The sequence below is a fragment of the Tupaia chinensis genome, unplaced genomic scaffold, assembly GCF_000334495.1.
Source record: "Tupaia chinensis unplaced genomic scaffold, TupChi_1.0 Scaffold139341_1, whole genome shotgun sequence".
NCBI classification, from domain to species: domain Eukaryota; kingdom Metazoa; phylum Chordata; class Mammalia; order Scandentia; family Tupaiidae; genus Tupaia; species Tupaia belangeri.
This window is the reverse complement of record NW_006199230.1, coordinates 740,321-760,184: the sequence shown is the minus strand read 5'-3', so window position 1 is coordinate 760,184 and position 19,864 is coordinate 740,321. Positions and strand designations below refer to the sequence as shown.

Below are 19,864 nucleotides of genomic sequence, written 5' to 3'. Positions count from 1 at the left end.
TCGCTTTCTGTCTCTATGTCTCTCTCTGTCTGTCTGGCGAGCGCACGCGCCCTACAGTGAAAATCTCTCAAAAAAAAAAAATTGTTCTTTTCTTTCTTTTTGGAGAAATTTTTGCTATAGGGCACATACATTCATCAGAAAGACAGAGACAGAGAGACAGAAAGCGAGAAATCACCCCCTGGGGGGATGGCCACACCGCAATCCCTTCTCTTCCATTCTCCTCTCGGGATCTTGGGCACGCACGCACATGCACCCAGCGTGAGTTTAAGTCATTCGGTCTGGGACTTGGACGGCGGTCGACCACATGGGAGTCCAGCAACATAACCATTATGCCAACTGCTGGTCCCTAAACTAAAATTATTTAAAAATAAAATGTTTATTAAAAATACATAGCAGATACAGTTGAAAAGAAGTTCTTCTGAGATAATGTTTGCAGGGGAAGATGCTCTTTAGTTTATAAATTATTTCTATAATTTGTGACAGTTCTCACATCTGCTACTATAAAATTCATTGCAGCTTCTTTGCCTCTTGGGGAAAAAAATGCATTTAATTATCAGTGAAATTCAACTTGAGCTTGTTATGATGAATGATTTGAACCTGTCAGCTTTTTCCTCCCTAAAAACAAAAGAACTGAAATGAAATACAGTCTTATTCTTCTACTTTCTTCCTTCCACCTGCTTCATTTAATTGATGAAGGTTGGAGCTTTTATTAATCTTTTTGAGCTCTTCTGTAAGATGCAGAAAAAGCTAATATGATATCATTGTATCTAGCTAATGTGTGTGCTTTGTGAAATTGATACGCCCTGCCAAGACATAAATTACTTAAGCTTTGATAAATGTGTTGAAATCAAAGAATGTTCAAACAGATAAAGCACAGCAATTCCTCTTTCTTCTCCTTTTAAAAACTCCATTTCATGCTTGCAGTTAAATGTTTTTGCATTATTATTGTAATATGATGGGACAAAAGATAGCAAAGATACCAAAATTATCATGAAGAGCCCCAGCAAGGACAGAAATAAACGGGGGATACAGTATGGTGTTTTGTGGATAACATCTAACGATCTTGACCTGGGTCGAGTGATTTGCTAATGGGTTCAGAACCACCTGCAGCCTGCTCTCAGCGTGCTGCATCACAGAGACCGTTTGTTAGGAAAGAGGACGCTTGCCTGGCACTTTGTTCTCTCAGATACCTTTGCTGACTCATTGGGTAAGCTGGCATCAAAGGCCCACAAACACAGTTTGTTGGTAAAAAGGGCTCACCTGTGCCTGTGATCTGAATGTGACTCACATGCCAGGGAGGCTGGAAACTTGGGGAAACATTTGATTGATGTTCTGGGGTTGAGAAGGTTGATTTCTACTTGATCATTAATTTATCACATGGCAGTGAACAAGTTGCTCAATTAACCATTAATCAGTTTCCTGGAGACCTGAGAATTCTCATAACCCTTCAGAGACACTTCTTGAGTAGGAAGCATGAGGCTGTCCACTGGACCATAGAAGACACATCAGTCATTGGATGCCTTTGCTAAGGATTAGGCTCAGATATTCCTGACCATTCTTTTATTTAGCTCTTACAGCCAACCTGCAAAGGAGCTATAGGTGAGAAACTGGGGTTCAGGTCATACACCATACACTCGAGCAATGAGTGATGTCTTCACCAAATCCTATGCTCTTTCTACCTAGTCATGTTGTTCCCCTGTGGAAGCATAGGAACACAAGGAGGGCAGGGTCATGGCTTGTCCGCCCTCAGTTTTCCTTTGATTAGATCTTAGAGGTTACTTACAAACACTGGGGACTTGGGTTATACAACCATCTATGAGAACCTGGGATAAGAGAGGGTGCCTTCTCAGCAGTGAGGTTATAAAGTGATGAATAAGAGGGAGACTGAACAAGTTATGCCAAAGGGAGAAGAAGTTAGAAGATGCATTTGTCAGCCTTTTAAAGATGCTGAGAAATATATTTATCCTTTCAATTATGTTCTTCTGCTGGTACATCATTATCCAATAGCTTTTTAAGATTTGGGCTTAGATAGGGAAATCTTCACTTATGAGAACTTTTAAAAGTAGTAAACAGATGAAGTTGTAGAAAGCTTTTCTCAACTTGGCTAATGTTGTCAAAACAAGCTAGAAATATGAGAGTCTAGGGAAAACAAATGTCTTTAAGAAAGAATACGTACATATGTACACTTTTTTGCTTTAGAATATTTTTGCTGTAGGGTATGTTTGCTTACTGAAGAGGCAGAGAGAGAGATAATGAGAAATCACCGCCTGGGGAGATGGCCATGCTGCAATCCCTTCTCCTTTATTTTCCTTTTGGTATCTTGGGCACACACACTCTGGCATGAGTCTCAAGCCACCGGATCTGGGACTCAAACTGCAGTTTACCATGTGGGAGTCCAGTGCCTTAACCACTGCTCCACCTGCTGCCCCTATACACATAAATTTTAGCATTCTGTTTATGTGTACATATGTTGAAAAAGTCTTCAAAATGTTTATAGTGTATGTGTATTATGAAAAAACTGTGTTGATTTTTTTTAAAAAAATTGATACCAAAATGAACTCAGACTTTAATTCTATTTCCTACAAACTTTTTTCAGTTTTACTCTAAGGTACGTGTGCTCACTGGAAAGAGAGAGAGAAAGTGAGAGATCACCCCTTGTGGAATGGCCAAATCACAATCCTTCCTCCATTTTCCTCTCAGGATTTCGGGCATGTATACACATGTACATGGCATGTTTCTCAAGGCGCTAGGAACTCTTGGGCTAGCCAGTAGTGTGGTTGGTAAGGTGGCTAGATCCCACATGGGCGACTATCGTTTGAGTTCTGGACCAGCCAGCTTGAGGGACACACTGGGCACATGTGTGTGTGCACCCAAAATCTTAACAGGAAGGAGACCTGGAGAAGGGATTGAAGCATGACTATGCCCTCTGTGGGGTGCTTCCTCAGGTTCCTTCTCTCTCTCTTGCTCTCACTCTTGCTCTCTGTCTAGCACATGTGCTCTCTGGCAAAATTAGAAAAGGAAAAAAAAAGTCAAGGGTTTTTTTGAACAGGTTCGTAACTGAAGAAAAATGTTAGAATGAATTTTTTTTAATCAAGTTTCATTTTAAATTCGTATATGGAAAGTCTTTTTAAAGAGTTTGAAGACCTTTGCCAGAGTGAGGGATCTCATTCAGTTTATCTGTTTGGTTACTTAGATTTTTCTCTTTCTGTGTGTGTGTGTGTGTGTGTGTGTGTGTGTGTGTGTGTGATAGGACACATGTTCTCTCTGGAGAGACACAGAGAAAGGGAAAGTAAGGAATTATTCCTTCCCCAGGGAGGATGGCCACACCATACTCCCTACTCCATTCTCTTCGTGGAATTTTGGGCACATACACACATACAGCTGGCATGATTTTTAAGCCGCCAGGTCTGGGATTCGAACCACAGTTGGCCATGTGGGAATCTAGCACCTTAACCACCGTACCACCTGCTGGTCCTAGATTTTTTTTATATATATAACACTCATATTTCTTAGATGAATCACATATGTTGGGTGATGTTCTGTTATAATGAGTTACTACCGGGACTATCTTTAGATCATTAAAAAGAAATCTCAGTAGATGACCATTTACATTATTATTATTATTATTAGTGTTAATTGTGTAATCTCAGAACTATCACAAGAAAAATCCTAGAGATAAGAGAAGGATCTCAGACGGTGTTGGAGTTTATCATTTTGAAATGTAGCAAGTTCAGCTAAATTGACTCTACATGGTTTCAAAAGTTGTCCTTGAATATGGACTCAATGTATATAGATTTTTCAGTAAAATAAAAAAGAAAGGAAAGTACTGAATCAAGAAAAATCCAAGCAGAGAAAAAATTCAGGAAAATATGCAATGCAAAAACCAATGCTTTAAAGAAAAATGAGCAGTTTGGTGTTGTTAGCAAAGAATTGAGAAAAATATTTTTGAATGGAAAAATGCATATTAGTTCTGCAGTAGCATGGTGTATAAAGTTAAAAATCAAGACTTTAATGGGGGGAAGAGACAATTTAAGAGGAGCACATGTGAGAAGAGACATGCCCTATGAAAGAGAAAGGAAGTCAGGAAGGAGTGAGGGAAGACGTTCAGAAGCTGTATTGAACTGGTGCATAGAGATCAGAAAGTAAGGAGGACTTCTTGCACACCAGATGCTGCTCAGCAAATGTGTGACTGTCAGCATTTAAGCCGAGTGAATCTTAAGAAACACTAAAAACAGGTGGTAGACCTTGGGCAACAAGAATCAGGATCTCAGGCCAGCCCATAGCCTGTTGGTTAAGATAGCTGGAATCCACATGGCCAACCGTGTGGTTTGGTCCAAGACCCAACAATTTGAAAAACAGACCAGAAATGTGTATGCGCATGCTCAAAATCCCAAAGGGAAGGAGAGATATAGGAGAAGAAATTGTGTGGAGTGACCATTTCCCATGGAGAGTGCTTCCTCACTTTCTTTCTCTCTCTCTGTCTCTCTCCAGTGAGCACACATACTCTTTGGCAAACGAAAGAAAAGAACAAAAGAGAAAAGAATGAAGGAAAAGAGAGAGTGAGAGAGAGAGAGAAAGCAAACAAGCAAGCTGGGGCCAACAGGTGGCATAGTGATTAAGGTATTGTACTCCCACGTGGACAACTGCAGTCCAAGTCCTGGACCTGGCAGCTTGCTTTCTCCCTCTCCCCCCTCTCTCTCTGGTAAGTGCATGTGCTCTATGCAAATTAAATAATAATAAGTAAAATAAATTACTCTTTTAAAAAATAAAAAAAGAAAGAAGCAGAAGCAGAAGAAGAAGAAGAAAAGAAGGAAAAGGACTTCCGATCACAGAGAAGAGAATTTAGGCCTTGATCACAAGGTGCTTCCTATCTACTCATCTGTCCTTAGCTCTAACTGGAGAAAAGTGGTATTAGCTGTCAGGCAACAGGAGTCAGGTCCAGAACTCCAAGGACAATTACTAACTGATTGGAATGAGGTTATGCACGTTATAATTAAGAGTGTTCCGAATGAGAAAGCTGTAGCTACAGTATCAAGAAATATTTTGATCTAGAATTCCTCTTTTCCTGGTGAATGTGGCAGCCTTTCAACATAAGGAGAAAGAAAGAAGTATCCATTCAGAGTGTAAGATCTCCTGAAAAAAAAAAAAAAAAAGGTTATATAGATTTAGGTTCTTAAATAAGTAAAAATGAGAGGCTAGCAAGTGGCATGGTGGTTAGGGCTCTAGATTCCCACATGGCCAAGTGCTGTTCGAGTCCTGGACCTAGTGGCCTGAAAATCATACTGGGTGAATGTGCATGTGTGTCAAAAATCCCATGACGAGAGTGGAGGAGGAGGGGCTGCAGTATGGCCATCACTCCTAGGGGGATCATTTTTCACTTTTCCTCTGTCTCTCTGGTGAGCACACACTCCCTATGTCAAAAAACTTAAAAAAAAAAAAAAAAAGCGAAAACATGGATCACATCTATTTGTCCTTTCATCGACCTCAGTAAGTAGAAAAGGATGTTTTAAAACTCCAGAAAACTACAAGAAACTAATCAAAAGTAGAAATATATTATGCAATGTGACATCCTTCTTCCACTGACTTGAAAGGAAAACAACAACAACAACAAAAAGCCCTTCATACATCTTGAATCCTTACATTCCTATTCCAAAATGATCTTGGGACTAGGCATCGGTTAAAACACTTCTGAAAGCTCTGTTATGACTTCTGAACGTTTGTGAACACACCAACAATAACCTCATGTCATCAGCCTATACCGTACAGTTGAGTGCAATATTTATAATACTGCCTATGTCTTTTTTTTTTTTTCAAATTGGATTGAAAGCAATAATTTCGGCCAGTTTTGCCAAGTGCTTAGCCAAGTCTGAAAGGACTAGAGAAGCAGTGCATAAACAGCCTCGCTTCTTGCTCATCGCTTCATCATGCTGACAGTTTTCCGTAGAATCATTACAAGAGTGGTTTGTGCCATTACAGATAAGAGGCTATCTGTGTTTCCACTAGAAACCTCTATTTTCCAGACTTTATAACTCATCCATAAATATTCACTCCAGGCAATGGTTTCATATATAATGATTCTGTCCCTCAAAATCTGTATTGACTTAACTAAATGATTTTTAGAAATCATGGGGATGCTTGTAATACAGAAAGAATAAAAAGGAAGATCAAATGCCAATAAAGTCCTTTGTCTTAGTGGCTATGATTTCAACAAAAATACTGGGACCCATAAAACACATGCATGTAACTGTTTCTTAGCAACTCTGGCAAGACATAATTTATTTGTAATAAAATTTATCATTGATAGTCTCTCTCTCTCTCTCCCTTTTTTTTTTTTTTAAGGTTTTGCCCTAGAGCGTGTGTACTCTCCTTAGAGAGACATAGAGAGAGAAAGTGTGAAATCACTCCCTGGGGGGATGGCCATACTGCAATCCCTCCTCCTCCATTCTCCTTTGGGGATATTGGAAACACACACACACACACACACACCCCAGTGTGTTTTTCAAGCCTCTGGGTCTGGGACTCTCACCATGGTTGGCCAAGTGGGTGTCCAGTGCCTTAATCACCACACCACCTGCTGGCCTCCACTTATAGTCTGTTAATTCAAAGTATACTTTTCCATATTAATTTCTGTTTCTATAAAGGCAACTAAATTAGTGCTTATATTTTTTTAACTAAAATGGTCATATAACTTCCTAGTACTAATTACATACCTTTTCTTGTTATAGAATTAGGGATGGAATTATATCACTAGCTATGAAATTGTATGTCATAAACTTTTGAATACAATAATGCTCTGATATTTCTAAATATATTTAAGTCTATCAACATCTTATAGTCAGAGTGTTTCAAACTGCTCGGTAGAAACCTTCAGCATTCTAGAATTATTTTCTGCCTGAAAGAAAAGCACTCACAAATGTAATGATTTTATCAAATGAGGCCAAATTATGTTGCTTTCTCTAATCTGGAAAATAAAATTGTGAAGATTAGGAAATAGAGACTAAAACCACATTGACCTATTAAAGTGGAATATTCTCAACTTAATCCTAACATCTTAATTTTTGTACTCACAGTCTTACATAGCTTGAATAAAATGCTCATCTTATTAAACCATCGAGCCCAACTGAGTGTGAAATGCTTTTTGCAAGAATCTGAATACTATTGAAAGAATTTCTCTTGTGCTTTGATTTCAGTCTGCTTGTGTGCCCAAAGCCTAACCTAGAACTTATTTCTCCTTCTTCTTTCCGAACAGCTATTCTGTGACAGTAAAGAAGTGGTACATGCCACGGAGGGACTGGACTGGGAAGACAAAGATGCTCCAGGAACATTGGTCGGGAATGTAGTGCACTCAAGGATCATCAGTCCTCTGCGCCTGTTTGTTAAACAGTCTCCAGTGCCCAAGCCCGGTCCCATGGCTTATGCAGACAGCATGGAAAACTTTTGGGATTGGCTGGCCAATATCACGGGGGGGGGGGAGCCACTGGCAAGAACTAAACGGAGGCCAATAGTGAAAACAGGAAAATTTAAGAAAATGTTTGGATGGGGTGACTTTCATTCCAACATTAAAACTGTTAAACTCAACCTCCTCATCACTGGGAAAATTGTCGACCATGGAAATGGAACCTTCAGTGTTTATTTCCGACATAATTCTACAGGCCTGGGCAATGTTTCAGTGAGCTTGGTACCCCCCTCCAAAGTGGTGGAATTTGAGGTTTCCCCTCAGTCTACCTTGGAGACCAAGGAATCCAAATCTTTCAATTGTCGCATTGAGTATGAAAAAACAGATCGGGCGAAGAAGACCGCCCTGTGCAACTTTGACCCGTCTAAGATCTGCTACCAGGAGCAGACTCAGAGCCATGTGTCTTGGTTGTGCTCCAAGCCCTTCAAGGTCATTTGCATTTACATTGCCTTTTACAGTGTTGATTACAAACTTGTGCAAAAGGTCTGTCCTGACTACAATTACCATAGTGAGACTCCATACTTATCTTCTGGCTAATCTTTTCACAGTGATGAACTGAAAGGCATATAGATGTTTAATTAGAAAGACCAAGAGACAAGCCCAGCTCTTCATGGTAAAGGATCCCTTTTGTTTCCAGCCTTGAACCATATAGTTCCCTATCAGGTTTTCAAATTAAAAGAAAGGAAAATCTTCAACTGTGAAATGTGTTTGTTAACTTCATAGGAACCTTTATCTAAAGAATCAGACTCTTATGAAACCATCACTTTCATGTAAGATCACTCAGTTCTAGAATATTGTTTTTCGGAAAGAGGCATCAATGGTACCCATGCGTGACAAGAAGGAACCGAATTATGCATGTGACAAACATTGCTCTTGAAGTGAGCCTGCCTTTAAAATATGTTTTGGAGGGTCCCTTAAAAATAGCAGATTTAGTAAAGTAACTGAAAAGATTGTATATGATAGATGAATTGTGTTTCTGACATTGAATTCTTTTTATTGTTGTCTCTTTTCCCCACATCTGTGCCATTGTTGATATGGAAGATGAAAGGGTAACGTTTGTTTCAGAACTCGGGTGTGAAGACAGTGCCACAGTGGAACCAAGTATTTTATCATCTAAGCTAGAGCTGAGTGGCATGTGATTTAAGCACTTTGCCCTGTGTTGGTCACCACCCTTAGGATTTTCATCTGAGTGGTAATATTGATATATTAGAAAAGCAGATCTGGGTATATGTCAGTTTAATAATGAGGATCATGATGTGTTTGTACTCCTTTGCCGATGTCAATGCCATGAGACTATCAGAAATGACATGTGTAGTCACCCCATAGTGAACCTTTTTCTATTCATTTGATGATATATATATATATATATATATATATATATATATATATATATATATACCGAAATTGAGAGAAAGTGATTTGATTCTTTCCTAGACTGGAATGGGGAAGAAATTAGAAGTGAGAGGAAGAAATTGCAGGATTATGGATCCATTATTTCTAGCCCCCGAGATTAAGTTACTGCAATAGTTAATGACTTGAATGAAGGCACAAACTCTATGTGGAAATAGAGTTATACGTAAACATTTCTAATTATTAACTGTAGACAACCGAGATACCTGGCTCACCAGGCTGTTAAAATTACTTCCAAATAAATGTCACTCCACCAGTACCGGCCTCATCTTCTCTGAGGGAGTAAAGGGCAGTCCTATATGACAGAACTGGACGGTCGTTGAAATGGCACAGGTTCAGTTGGCCATAAGAAGGGCTTCTAGAACTCTGGAGGCTTGTAGAATTGTTACTCTTTTTACAATAGATGTTAACTTCTTTTCCTCTTGTTTGTAAAATAGTAAATTGAAGATTAAAGGAAAATAAATCCTAACCAACAAAAATGCTCTTCCCACGCTCTCCATGAAGTCAACTGCTCTGTTCTTTATTTTACATTTCCATTTCTCCTTTTACTGGTGATAGCTGCACAGTGTTTGATTGTTGTTTGTAAAAACTGTATTAGGCTTAGTGTGTGGTAGTACAGGCTTGAAGTTTCTGCTCTGAGTTCATCAGGTGCTTTTGTAATTTTGTGGTCAGTGAGTAATATTTTGAGACATCTTTTTATTTTCATCTAGAAACAAGAATAAAATGCTATTTATTATAAAATATGTGGGAACCATATGTGTATATATACTTAGAATCTTCTGTGTACATATAAAGTGTGTGTACACATTTCTATGTAAATAAAAAGAATTTGCTAAATCTGTCACATGACTTCAGAGTGCTTTCTTTTGGGGAAAACATTTATTTTACTGAAAAGAAAAAAAGTGTTCCAATTCTTTAGGTCTAGCCTCTGAGCCAAAAAGAGACCCAAGAGCAGTAACACTTCACCAGAGTCATTCCCAAACCCACCACCCACTGGAAGCAGGAGGCACAGAGGAGACGATACAGCCCCCATCCGTTTCTGCACAGTGAGGCCTGCTGGGAGAGCAGAACAGGAATGGGAAGCTAGAGAAGTGATGAAGGCTATGAAGAAGAGGAAAATGGACAGAGATAGGAAAGGGACAAAAGGTCCAAACTTAGCAAGGTAAACTAATGTCCATGGTTCCCGAGGGACTCAATACACAGAGCCAAGAATGTCCCAGCGAAGGGGTACCACGAAGGGTGTATTTTCATGCACAACTGCAGCTTGGAATTTCAGTCCACGCACATCCCACCTTGAAACTCTGTTATTAAAGCCCCTGATGGCCTCCACTACATCCTCTGTCTTCTCCATGTGTATGAAAGCATGAGCTTTCAGGATGTCACATTCTGTAACTGGGTCATAGGCCTCAAATTTGATACGAAGCTCCTTGTGGGTACAGATGAGACTGATGTTGCCCATGTGCAACTTTGTCAAGGTTTTGCTTATTCTTGCTAGCTTTCAAACACGAAGCTTGTAATGGTGCGGGTTGCATTTGGCATCCTCGACCTCAGTTTTATATTTGTGTGCACAAACCCGTAGTTCTTAATGAAGGCACATTCTAGCATCTTTCCATACTTCTCACAGAGTGAGCTGCTCCTATGTGCTGTGGCCTCTCTGGGCAGGTTTCCAACAGATAGCTTCACCGTCTCCAAAAAGTCTGCATGGAATTCAACAGAGCCTCTTCCTCATGGCAGGGATGCTTCTGAGAAAATGCCAAAATGGCGGCGGCCAAAGCAGTGACTCCCAGAATGGCTATTTTTGAAATATTCTTTTCTTTTTGTTTCTTTTATTGTGTGTGTGTGTGTGTCTGTCTGTCTGTCTCTCTGTGTCTGTATGTAGTACCAATAAGCATGTACATGTTAAATAGGGCAGCTTGGCTATGGAGAGTATAAAGTAGAACAAAAAGATAATTCTCATAAGGAACTTGCTAAATAGCTTGTTAACTAGTAAAAACTGTAAGTGTGAACTGTGAATATGATTGTTATTATTGTTATTACAACATGAAATGAGATTTAAAACTACGTGACATTCAAAAGTTGAGACATTATTCCTATGCAAAAAAAAAAGAAATTACAAATTAATTTATATGATTCTTAGATTTTTCTCAGGGTTTGTAGAATTCTTTTTTTTAATTACCATAGGCAAGACCAGTGGTAACAAAACTGTTAGATCGCTGGACTCGCACATGGCCAACCATGGTTCAAGTCCCGGAGCCAGTGACTTCAAACTCATGCTGGGTTTGTATGTGTGTGTCCCCAAAATCCAAAGAGGATAATAAAGAAGTGATTGTAGCTTGACCATCCCCCTACAAGGGGGAGATTTCTTGCTTTCTGTCTCTGTCTCTTTCTCTCTGGCAAGCACATACACCTTATAGCAAAATCTCTCTTTAAAAAAATTACCATAAGCATATTTTTAAATTGGAATAGAACATATGCCACATATATTTCTAGGTAATAATTTCATTTCAAAGCTTACATAATTGTCAGTAATGGTACTTGGCACACTGTAAATCAGACCCCATTTAAACATGCAAATGCACACATTTCTACAAAATCATTTTTGCCTTCTAGTACTACAGTTGAAGAAAAAGATTCATGCAAGTTAATTTTGCATTCAGTCACAAATTGTTCAAAAGCTAAAAGAACAGACCTTTTAAAATGTTTTCAATTAAATTAATATGTAAATTATAACCAAATAAAGAAAAGTGATCAGCCCAAAATTAACATATGGAAGAGTAATATTTCAAAGAGAGTAAAACCTTTGCTACCTCCTCAATCCCCTATTAGACAGACAAATAAACCTAATTCCCATGAGAGTAAAAGATGCACCCATTAATAACTGTCAAACTCCATTGAAATGCATTTCTGCTAACTCTTAGTCCCAGGTCTTATGATATGTAAGAAAAGTGAATTGAAGCTAATATTCAAGACAACAAAAACAATTGCAGTGAGTTCCCAAGATGTGACTCAGAAGTCAAGCTAAACATACAAAGGGTTAGAAAAGTTCTCTCTCCAAAATCTTCAAGATAGTAATTATTGGGACCAGCAGTTAGCGTAACGGCTATGTCACTGGACTCCCATGTAGTCGACCGCAGTTCAAGTCCCAGACCTGGTGGCTTAAACTCACGCCGGGCGCATGTGCGTGAGTGCCCAAGATCCCGAGAGGAGAATGGAGGAGAAGGGATTGTGGCGTGGCCATCCCCCTTGGGGGGTGATTTCTCGCTTTCTGTCTCTCTAACTCTCTCTGTCTGTCTGGCGAGCACATGCACCCTATAGCAAAAACCTCTCCCCCCCAAAAAAGATAGTAATTATTTTATGAAGATATTTGTTGTGTGTTTATGTATTCATGATAGAGAGCACATGTATGCACATGCCTGAGAAATGTACCCTAGATAGGATCCCATCACAACAAGTTCTTTTTTCCAACCCAGCAGTTCATTAGGGTCTTGGGTGCATCCCTAGGCACATTTCAGGTTGACAGCCCAGGGATCGGAACCTGCCGCAGCAGGCCCTGTGGCTTCTCAGCACTTCAGTCCAGTATACCACAGACTGCACCACCACACTGGGCCAATCGCAAAATGTTTAAAAACATTAACTATAGAAAAATAAAGTCAGAATAGAACTATTTTATACAAAGATAAGCATCCTGGAATACATTAAAGTTATGACTGGCTAAGAATGAACAGTAGTAGGATACTGTATTTGACAGTTTTCAAGTGATTGTAGCAAATCACTTGAAATTTGTAGAATGTGTGAAATACCTTGATAGCCTAGACATCTGATTTTCACCTCATGAAGAATTTTAAGTAACTGGCCAATGAAATAGAGACAGAGGCAAGTATTTGCATGTGCAGTAAAACTGCAGTTAACCCAAAGTTCCCTAATCAGAACGTTCAGTCAATAGCAATTCCATATTGCCAAACCTAAGAGACAAGTCACAGGGAAACAAGTTCCTCCTGTAGATTTTTCTGAAAGAAGGTTTTTAGAAGCTATTCAAGCATCTGTTCATATTCACTCCAATAACCTTACCCTATATTGCAAGATCTAGAACTCTGGGAACATATTCCATTCTGCTTCATTTTTAATCTTCCCTTTTCTCTATCTAACTCAACTCCGCCATAAATAGTACATAATCTGGCCTAGCCACCATAGTGCAGGCTGGCTGATGTTGCCCCCAGCAGCCTAAAGATGTACAAGAGGCCCAAACTTGATTCCTGGGCCCCCTTAAAAGCTAGGCACGCTGGACAGAGTGGTGTGTTCCTGCGCTATCAGCTACTCGGGAGGCTGATGCAGAGGGATTGTAATGTATTGAAACTAAAAATAGAATAAAATAAAAATGAAAAAAACATAATATGTACTCTAGTCCTTGAAAGAATAAACTAACAAGAATCTTTGTCCTCCACACCACCTGAAAAACTGTCTGGTATCTAATAGTGTTTTGGATTCTCCGAAGGTACAGAACTAATAGGATGTATATAGATACATGAGGAGAATTATGGAAATCAGCTTCCACAATTGTGGAGGCCAAGAAGTCCTATGATTATGATATGCCATCTGCAAGCTAAGGAACCAGAGAGCTGATGGTTAATTCAGTCCGAGGCCAAAAGCCTGAGAACTAAGAGCTCTGATGCCCAACGGCAGAAGATGGATGGCATAGCTCAAAAAGAGAGAGAGAGAGAACAAATCGGCCCTTCCTTTCTCCTTGTGTTTCATTTAGGTACTTAATGGCTTGGGCAATCCCTGTCCATACTGATGAGGGTGAGTCTTCTTTACTGTCTACAGTCTCATCTCTTCCAGAAATATTTTCACAGACACACCAAGAATGCATTACCATTGGGGTACCTGTTACTCCAGTCAACTTGACTGGTAAAATTAACTATCACAAGTTGGTACATGGTATCTATAGCCTGATATTTTAAAAAATTTCCAGGGCAAGACATTGATTATTCAAGACCCATTTTACCTACATGATATGTTATCTTGTACCATTTCAACAGAAACACCTGACCCAGCTTAATGTCCATTAAATGTTGACTCTTAGAACCACAGAAAATTAAAAGCTAGAAACAATTTTTGAAATCACATAGAATAAAAAATGGAGGCTTGATGACATTTCATAGCCTGGTTATTCTTAATGTTTCTTCTGTCTGCCTGGTGAAGTCATTTTTTTTCTCTTCTTTATTCCTCCAGTTCATTGATGTTCCACATCTGTGATAGACTTGAAGCTATCCGCCAAAATGCATGCTACTTCCCCCATTGCAACAACAGGGCCAGCTATGTGGCTAACCAGTTAGACTACATGCCCCTGCCTTTCTTATAATAAAGTGCGGCCTTGTTGCTGAGCTGCAGATAATGAAGTGTGAGAAGAAGGGATGCATACACCTCCAGGATTCACATGCAACTTTATTTATGCTTCTCTATGCTGTTTTCCCTTTAGCTGATTCAGATAAATGCCTAAGGACATACTGAAAGCTGGAAAGCATCTGCCATTTGAGTGCTTTTCTGATCATGAGAGTCACTCCTCTAATCCATATCCCACCTGGACTGCAGTTTGAGAGATGAAAAATGTAATTATACACTGTTCTTTAGCCACTGGAATATTAAGATAGATTTGTAGGAACAAATTAGCATGACCTCACTAATACAACCATTGCATAAAATTTATTCCTGTCTATGTACTCTTGCTCACGCTGACCTTTGTCTATTCGAATTACTTTTTCCAGTCCATACTAGGCATTGTAGTCACAATTTTACATGCATAACTACTTTTAGGCTTGCATTATTATTTATGCTTCCTGCTGTGTTCTATCATGTTAAAAAAAAAAAAAGTTTACCAAAACCAAAGATCACATTTTAGACTTGTTGAATAGTCCTTAATGCTCAAAGAAAGCTGTTTCCTTTTAAGTGATACTTACATGGTGTTAAGTTGCATGAAAAGATAACATAGGAAGACCTTTACTTAAAAGCATTTGTTTTATAAAACTGAGGTGGGGAATTTTGTTTTTAATTGCCAGAGGGCCTTTATTCTCACCAGAGAGAGGGGAAAGCACTTCCCAATGGGGTATGGCCATGCAACAATCCCTTCTCTATGTCTCCATTCTGTTGAGATTTGGGGCGAGTATGCACATGTGACGTAGGGCCAGATTTGAACTGTGGTCAGCCGTAAGGGATCCAGCTCTCACTACTAGGCTATGGGGCTGGTCTGGAGAATTTTTTAAAAAGAAAATAGAAAATTAAGAATCATGCTAATTCTACTTCATCTATTAAGGCAAAAGAAAACAGAATAAGATTTATCTTTTGATAATACACTTAAATGGACACACCAACCCAATGTACAGTAAAAATCCTTTTTCCATTTTTCTATTGCTGCTTTGCCTTCTTCCTTAGAGACAAATCATAGTATAAAGTTCTTGTATATCCTAGCAGAGATTAATGACTGTTTTTGTATTTAATGATTAAAAATAGTTCCTTCAATATTCTAGGAAACTCCATTTGGTGTACATTCTGGTTAGTTGAAACATTATAATTCATTCATTTTTTATTGTTTCCTTTTGATTTCATGAATCAATTTTAAATGTCAAAGGAATTTTTAATTTAAAAAATTATCTATAATCTTATCACTAATACATACTTCTCTATGTTTTCCTGCTCACTTTTATTCATATATAGGAATGTGCATATACATACATACACACACACACACACACACACATATATATATATACAGTTTTTATATGTTTATAGATACAGTAATGTTCAGTAGGGTAAGATAATAAATATAACATTATACATGATATACAAACTTTTGGCTGGAATAAAAAAATACTAAGAACATTTGCTTAGCAAACTGTGGGTAACAGAGCATGGATTGATATGGACGCATGAATGGAATAGCCCCAGGAGTATGTGAGTCATGGATGCCCTCCATCATTTCTCTTTCTTGTTATCCACCCTGAGAAAAATAGAGTTCTACTAGAATTGTTCTAGTTCTTGGGGACATAAAATAATTTTGCATAACTATGTGGGTAAATATTGAATCTTAGCAAACTGTGGGTAACAGAGCATGGATTGATATGGACGCATGAATGGAATAGCCCCAGGAGTATGTGAGTCATGGATGCCCTCCATCATTTCTCTTTCTTGTTATCCACCCTGAGAAAAATAGAGTTCTACTAGAATTGTTCTAGTTCTTGGGGACATAAAATAATTTTGCATAACTATGTGGGTAAATATTGAATTTACAAATCCTATTTAAGAGGATTAAACTCAGACCTCACTCCCAGTAGAATCTAGGGAGCCAACTCATTCTCAGAGCTTCCCCCCCCCCCCCAATCCTGCATCCACTGTGGCAAATGAAGTCTCTTGTTATCATAATCCCACTGTGTTCACTTTACCGTGCAAATCATCCCCTATGGAAGTGAGAGAGCCTTTACAGGGAAAACAAGCTAATGTGTATTGTTCCTCCTCTGGTCCACCACCATCCTATATACTTTACAAATAAGAACAGACCTTGGAGTTTGTCCAACCTGGACTTATGTCTTGAATCTGCTACTTGTAGCAATCTGACCTGAAGCCTGTTACTCAGCCTCTCTAAGCTTCAGTTTTCTCACCTGTAAAATGAAGTTACAGTGCCAGCCTCATCGTGTTGATAACCATGTTACATACTTTAGCCACTGGGATGTGAGAATTTGCCCTATCCATGCAGAAGTTCCACATGTAACTAGGGTTTGGGTTGGGCTCTCTCTTCTGCTTCTGCATGAGAGAACATCATATCCTTTCAGCCTGGGATCCAGAAAGAGCCTCAGCCACACCAACTGTAATTCTGTTTCATGAGAAAAATATAAATGTCTGTGGTTTTAAGATGTTACAACTTTGAAGTTGTTCCGCTGTATCAACAGCTGACAAATACAGTGAGGTGCTCACAGATTAGCCACAGCTGGAAGCCATTACCACCCTTAGGACAAAGGAAGGAAAAGACATTCTGAGAGCCAGTGAAAGCTAGAGAAGTAAAGAAAGGTCTATCCTAGTGGGAGCTGTGGCTAAGGGAAATGTAGCTACTGCTCTGCTAAAATGAGGAGGAAAAAAACAAAACAGAAATCCAAATCTCTTATTTCCTCTTGCTCTCATATTCTGCAATGCTGCCCATTGCCAAACCCACCGGAAGTCAATCAACAGGATGGCTTAAGAGAATAATTCCAAAGGTTTCAGAATCACAGAGCATAAAGCAACACAGTGGCAGACACTAACCACTAGTTAAATATCATAGAAAAGATTGTCAGGGACTGGCAAATACAGAAAAAAACAAACATTGTTCAAATGTGTTTATGTTACATGCAGCTAACCAAGGGTCCTCGTAATGTGGATAGTAAATTCGACTTACAAAAACTTAGCAGGACAAATAACAATTTGAGAAAAATCTTTCAATATAAAAGAACATAGAGATCCTATGTTACTAGTCACCTATAAGCTTCTTTACTGGAAGTGGGGAGGAACTGGAATCACATTTTACTAAACAGTTTCCATGATACCTAGCATTATTCCACATATGTTAGATTACAATAAATACTTCAGAGGTCGATGATGATTATAGATTTACTTCTCTTTCACCCTCAGTTTGGATAGTTGTGTTTCTGCTTTCTCAATTAGATAATGTAGAAAAAGACTTTGTACTATAGCTCTCAAAGATTTTTGGTAAAGAAAAACAGAGAGTGTTATTTTGCAAAAGACAACCCTGAGATGTTGGATTCTACAAGTGATTTATTCTGCTACGTCATGGGAGAATAAATGCCCTTTCCGACTGACTGAGACTCTTTTCATTTGTCAACTATTGATCCCCTCCCACAACCTCTCTTCTTAGTTCCATGATTCTTCAAGAGGTTAAACCAATGAAGCCCAGTCCCATTTATTTCATCCTACTTTATGCTGCGGTATCACCATCGATAACAGCGGAGCAGCCAGCCACTCATCTTCAGTTAGTAGCAAAGTGGCAGACACTAGCTAGAGGAAAGCTTTTAGAAGTTGGCTAGGCATTTCCTTTCAGGACCCACTAATACAAATTACATCAGGGAAGCAACTACGAAGTGAATTTAAAAAAAAAAATTGTTTCCTTTTCATTTGATATGCAGTTACACCTGCAGTGCCCTCTGTATGTCATTCTGAGCCGGAGAGCAAGAGAGAAAGTATTACTAGGCATCAGCATATTGTATGTTAAATGGACAGCGGACACGTTGCAAGAGGCAAGAAGAAACAGGCCAAACTGAAGGTCATACAAAATTCTACATCACTTCCAAAGGCCATGTTCTTGATTTTATTTTTAGGGTCTATAACCGATAACCCCCTAACTTTTAGCTCCTCAAATCTATCTGAGGAACATTTTACTGTCTAAAAGTTTGCATGTATTGTTTCTGATTTGTAAATAATTACTTCCTACTTATGAGCTATTTTGCAGATAAACTGACTTCCTCCTTTAGTCCTCCCAATTAAATTGACATGGTTCAGAACACCCAGGAACCCATGCTCCTACACACACTTAGAGTAACAACCACTGGCATTTATCGTGGAACAAATAAGCCAAAACAAATTATATGTGTCTGTCTAAACATTTAGTTTTACATGAATGTTCACAGAATCTTTATTTTTAATAAGTAGAAACTATAATTGATGTTGATTTTTTTAAATAATTATTTATTTTATTTTATTCATTCTTTTTTTTTTTTTTTTTACTTTGACCAGAGAGAGACAGAGGATGAGAGTGAGAGAGAGAGGAAATGAGAAAGCAAGCCACCAGATTCAGTACTCGAACCCTGGTCGGTCATGTGGGCGTGTCCAGTGCCTTAACCACCATGCCACCTGCTGGTCCCCAATTTTTTTTTTTTTTTTTTTGAGAAGAGACATTTTTGCTATAGGGTATGTTCGCCATAACTGTGGAGAGACAGACAGAGGAAAAAGAGAAAAATTACCCCCCAGGGAGTATGGCCACACCACAATCCCTTCTTTTCCATTCTCTTCTTGAGATTTTGGGCATACACACACACGTGCCCAGCATGAGTTTCACACTGCTGGGTCCAGGATTCGAATCATAGTCTATCATGTGGGATTCTAGTGCCTTAGCCACTATGCCATCTGCTGGCCTCAATGCCATAGATTCTTTTGAATGGATCCAAAATATTGTCATTTAAGGGTTATCATCTTTTGAAGTGCACTGACTTTTATCTTTTTACACTGGAAGCTACACAACTTTTGTAAAAAAGTTTTTTTCTGCTTCTTGTCTTGCCTATGAACTATTAATATGAGGTTGTATGCCCTCAGTGGTGCTTCATCGATGTTATTAAAAGTAACAGTAAATCAGTCTCTCTGTCCCTCTCTTTACATGCTTACATTACATCTTACCCAAGAAAGTATTTAATATATCTTATAGGAATAGATTTGTAGACAACTCTTTGTTAACGACTGGACCAGCTAGAAATGTCTGCATGAGTACAGAACAAGGAAACAATGGATATGCCACTCCAGTTTGTTAAAATAAAAAAACAAAACTAGTTTGAAGTGCACTATAAGTGAATAAGGAAAAGGTCTTCCCCAATAAGGCACTAAACTAGAAACTGTAAAACAAAAGACCGGTCAATTTGATCACTGATTTTTTGAAGTATCAAAACATACAACAAAAATGTGAAAAGAAATAAGAAATCAGAAAGTATTTAGACAACACACTAAGTAAATTGCTCATACGGTAAGTTTAATGACCCCTTAGATCAACAACCAAAATATGGTCTTCACAATTAACTATGGGAAGAGAACATCAAATCAGTTGCATCTAAGAGAAAAATCCAACCTACAGTGACTTAGGAAAAAAAAAATGTTTCCTTTTTATTTTTCATGGAAAATAAATCTGGGGGTAAGCTGTCTAGGGTTATTATGAAAGCATAACGGGTATGTATAACACAAAGACATGATGTAATC

At 38.7% G+C, this 19,864-nt stretch overlaps 1 protein-coding gene and 1 pseudogene across 1 annotated transcript in view; one reads left to right on the top strand and one right to left on the bottom strand.

Annotated features, from left to right (window-relative positions):
* Nucleotides 1-8,770, top strand: part of NXPH2 (neurexophilin 2) — a 33,956-nt gene extending 25,186 nt beyond the window's left edge. Inside the window, exon 2 of the mRNA XM_006161864.1 lies at nt 7,250-8,770. Coding sequence (XP_006161926.1) covers nt 7,250-7,993 — 744 coding nt within the window. The 3' untranslated portion in view covers nt 7,994-8,770. The remainder of the gene's footprint in view (nt 1-7,249) is intronic.
* Nucleotides 8,771-10,099: 1,329 nt separating this feature from the next.
* LOC102470249 (RNA-binding protein 4 pseudogene) lies at nt 10,100-13,800 on the bottom strand (annotated as a pseudogene).
* Nucleotides 13,801-19,864: the final 6,064 nt, after the last annotated feature.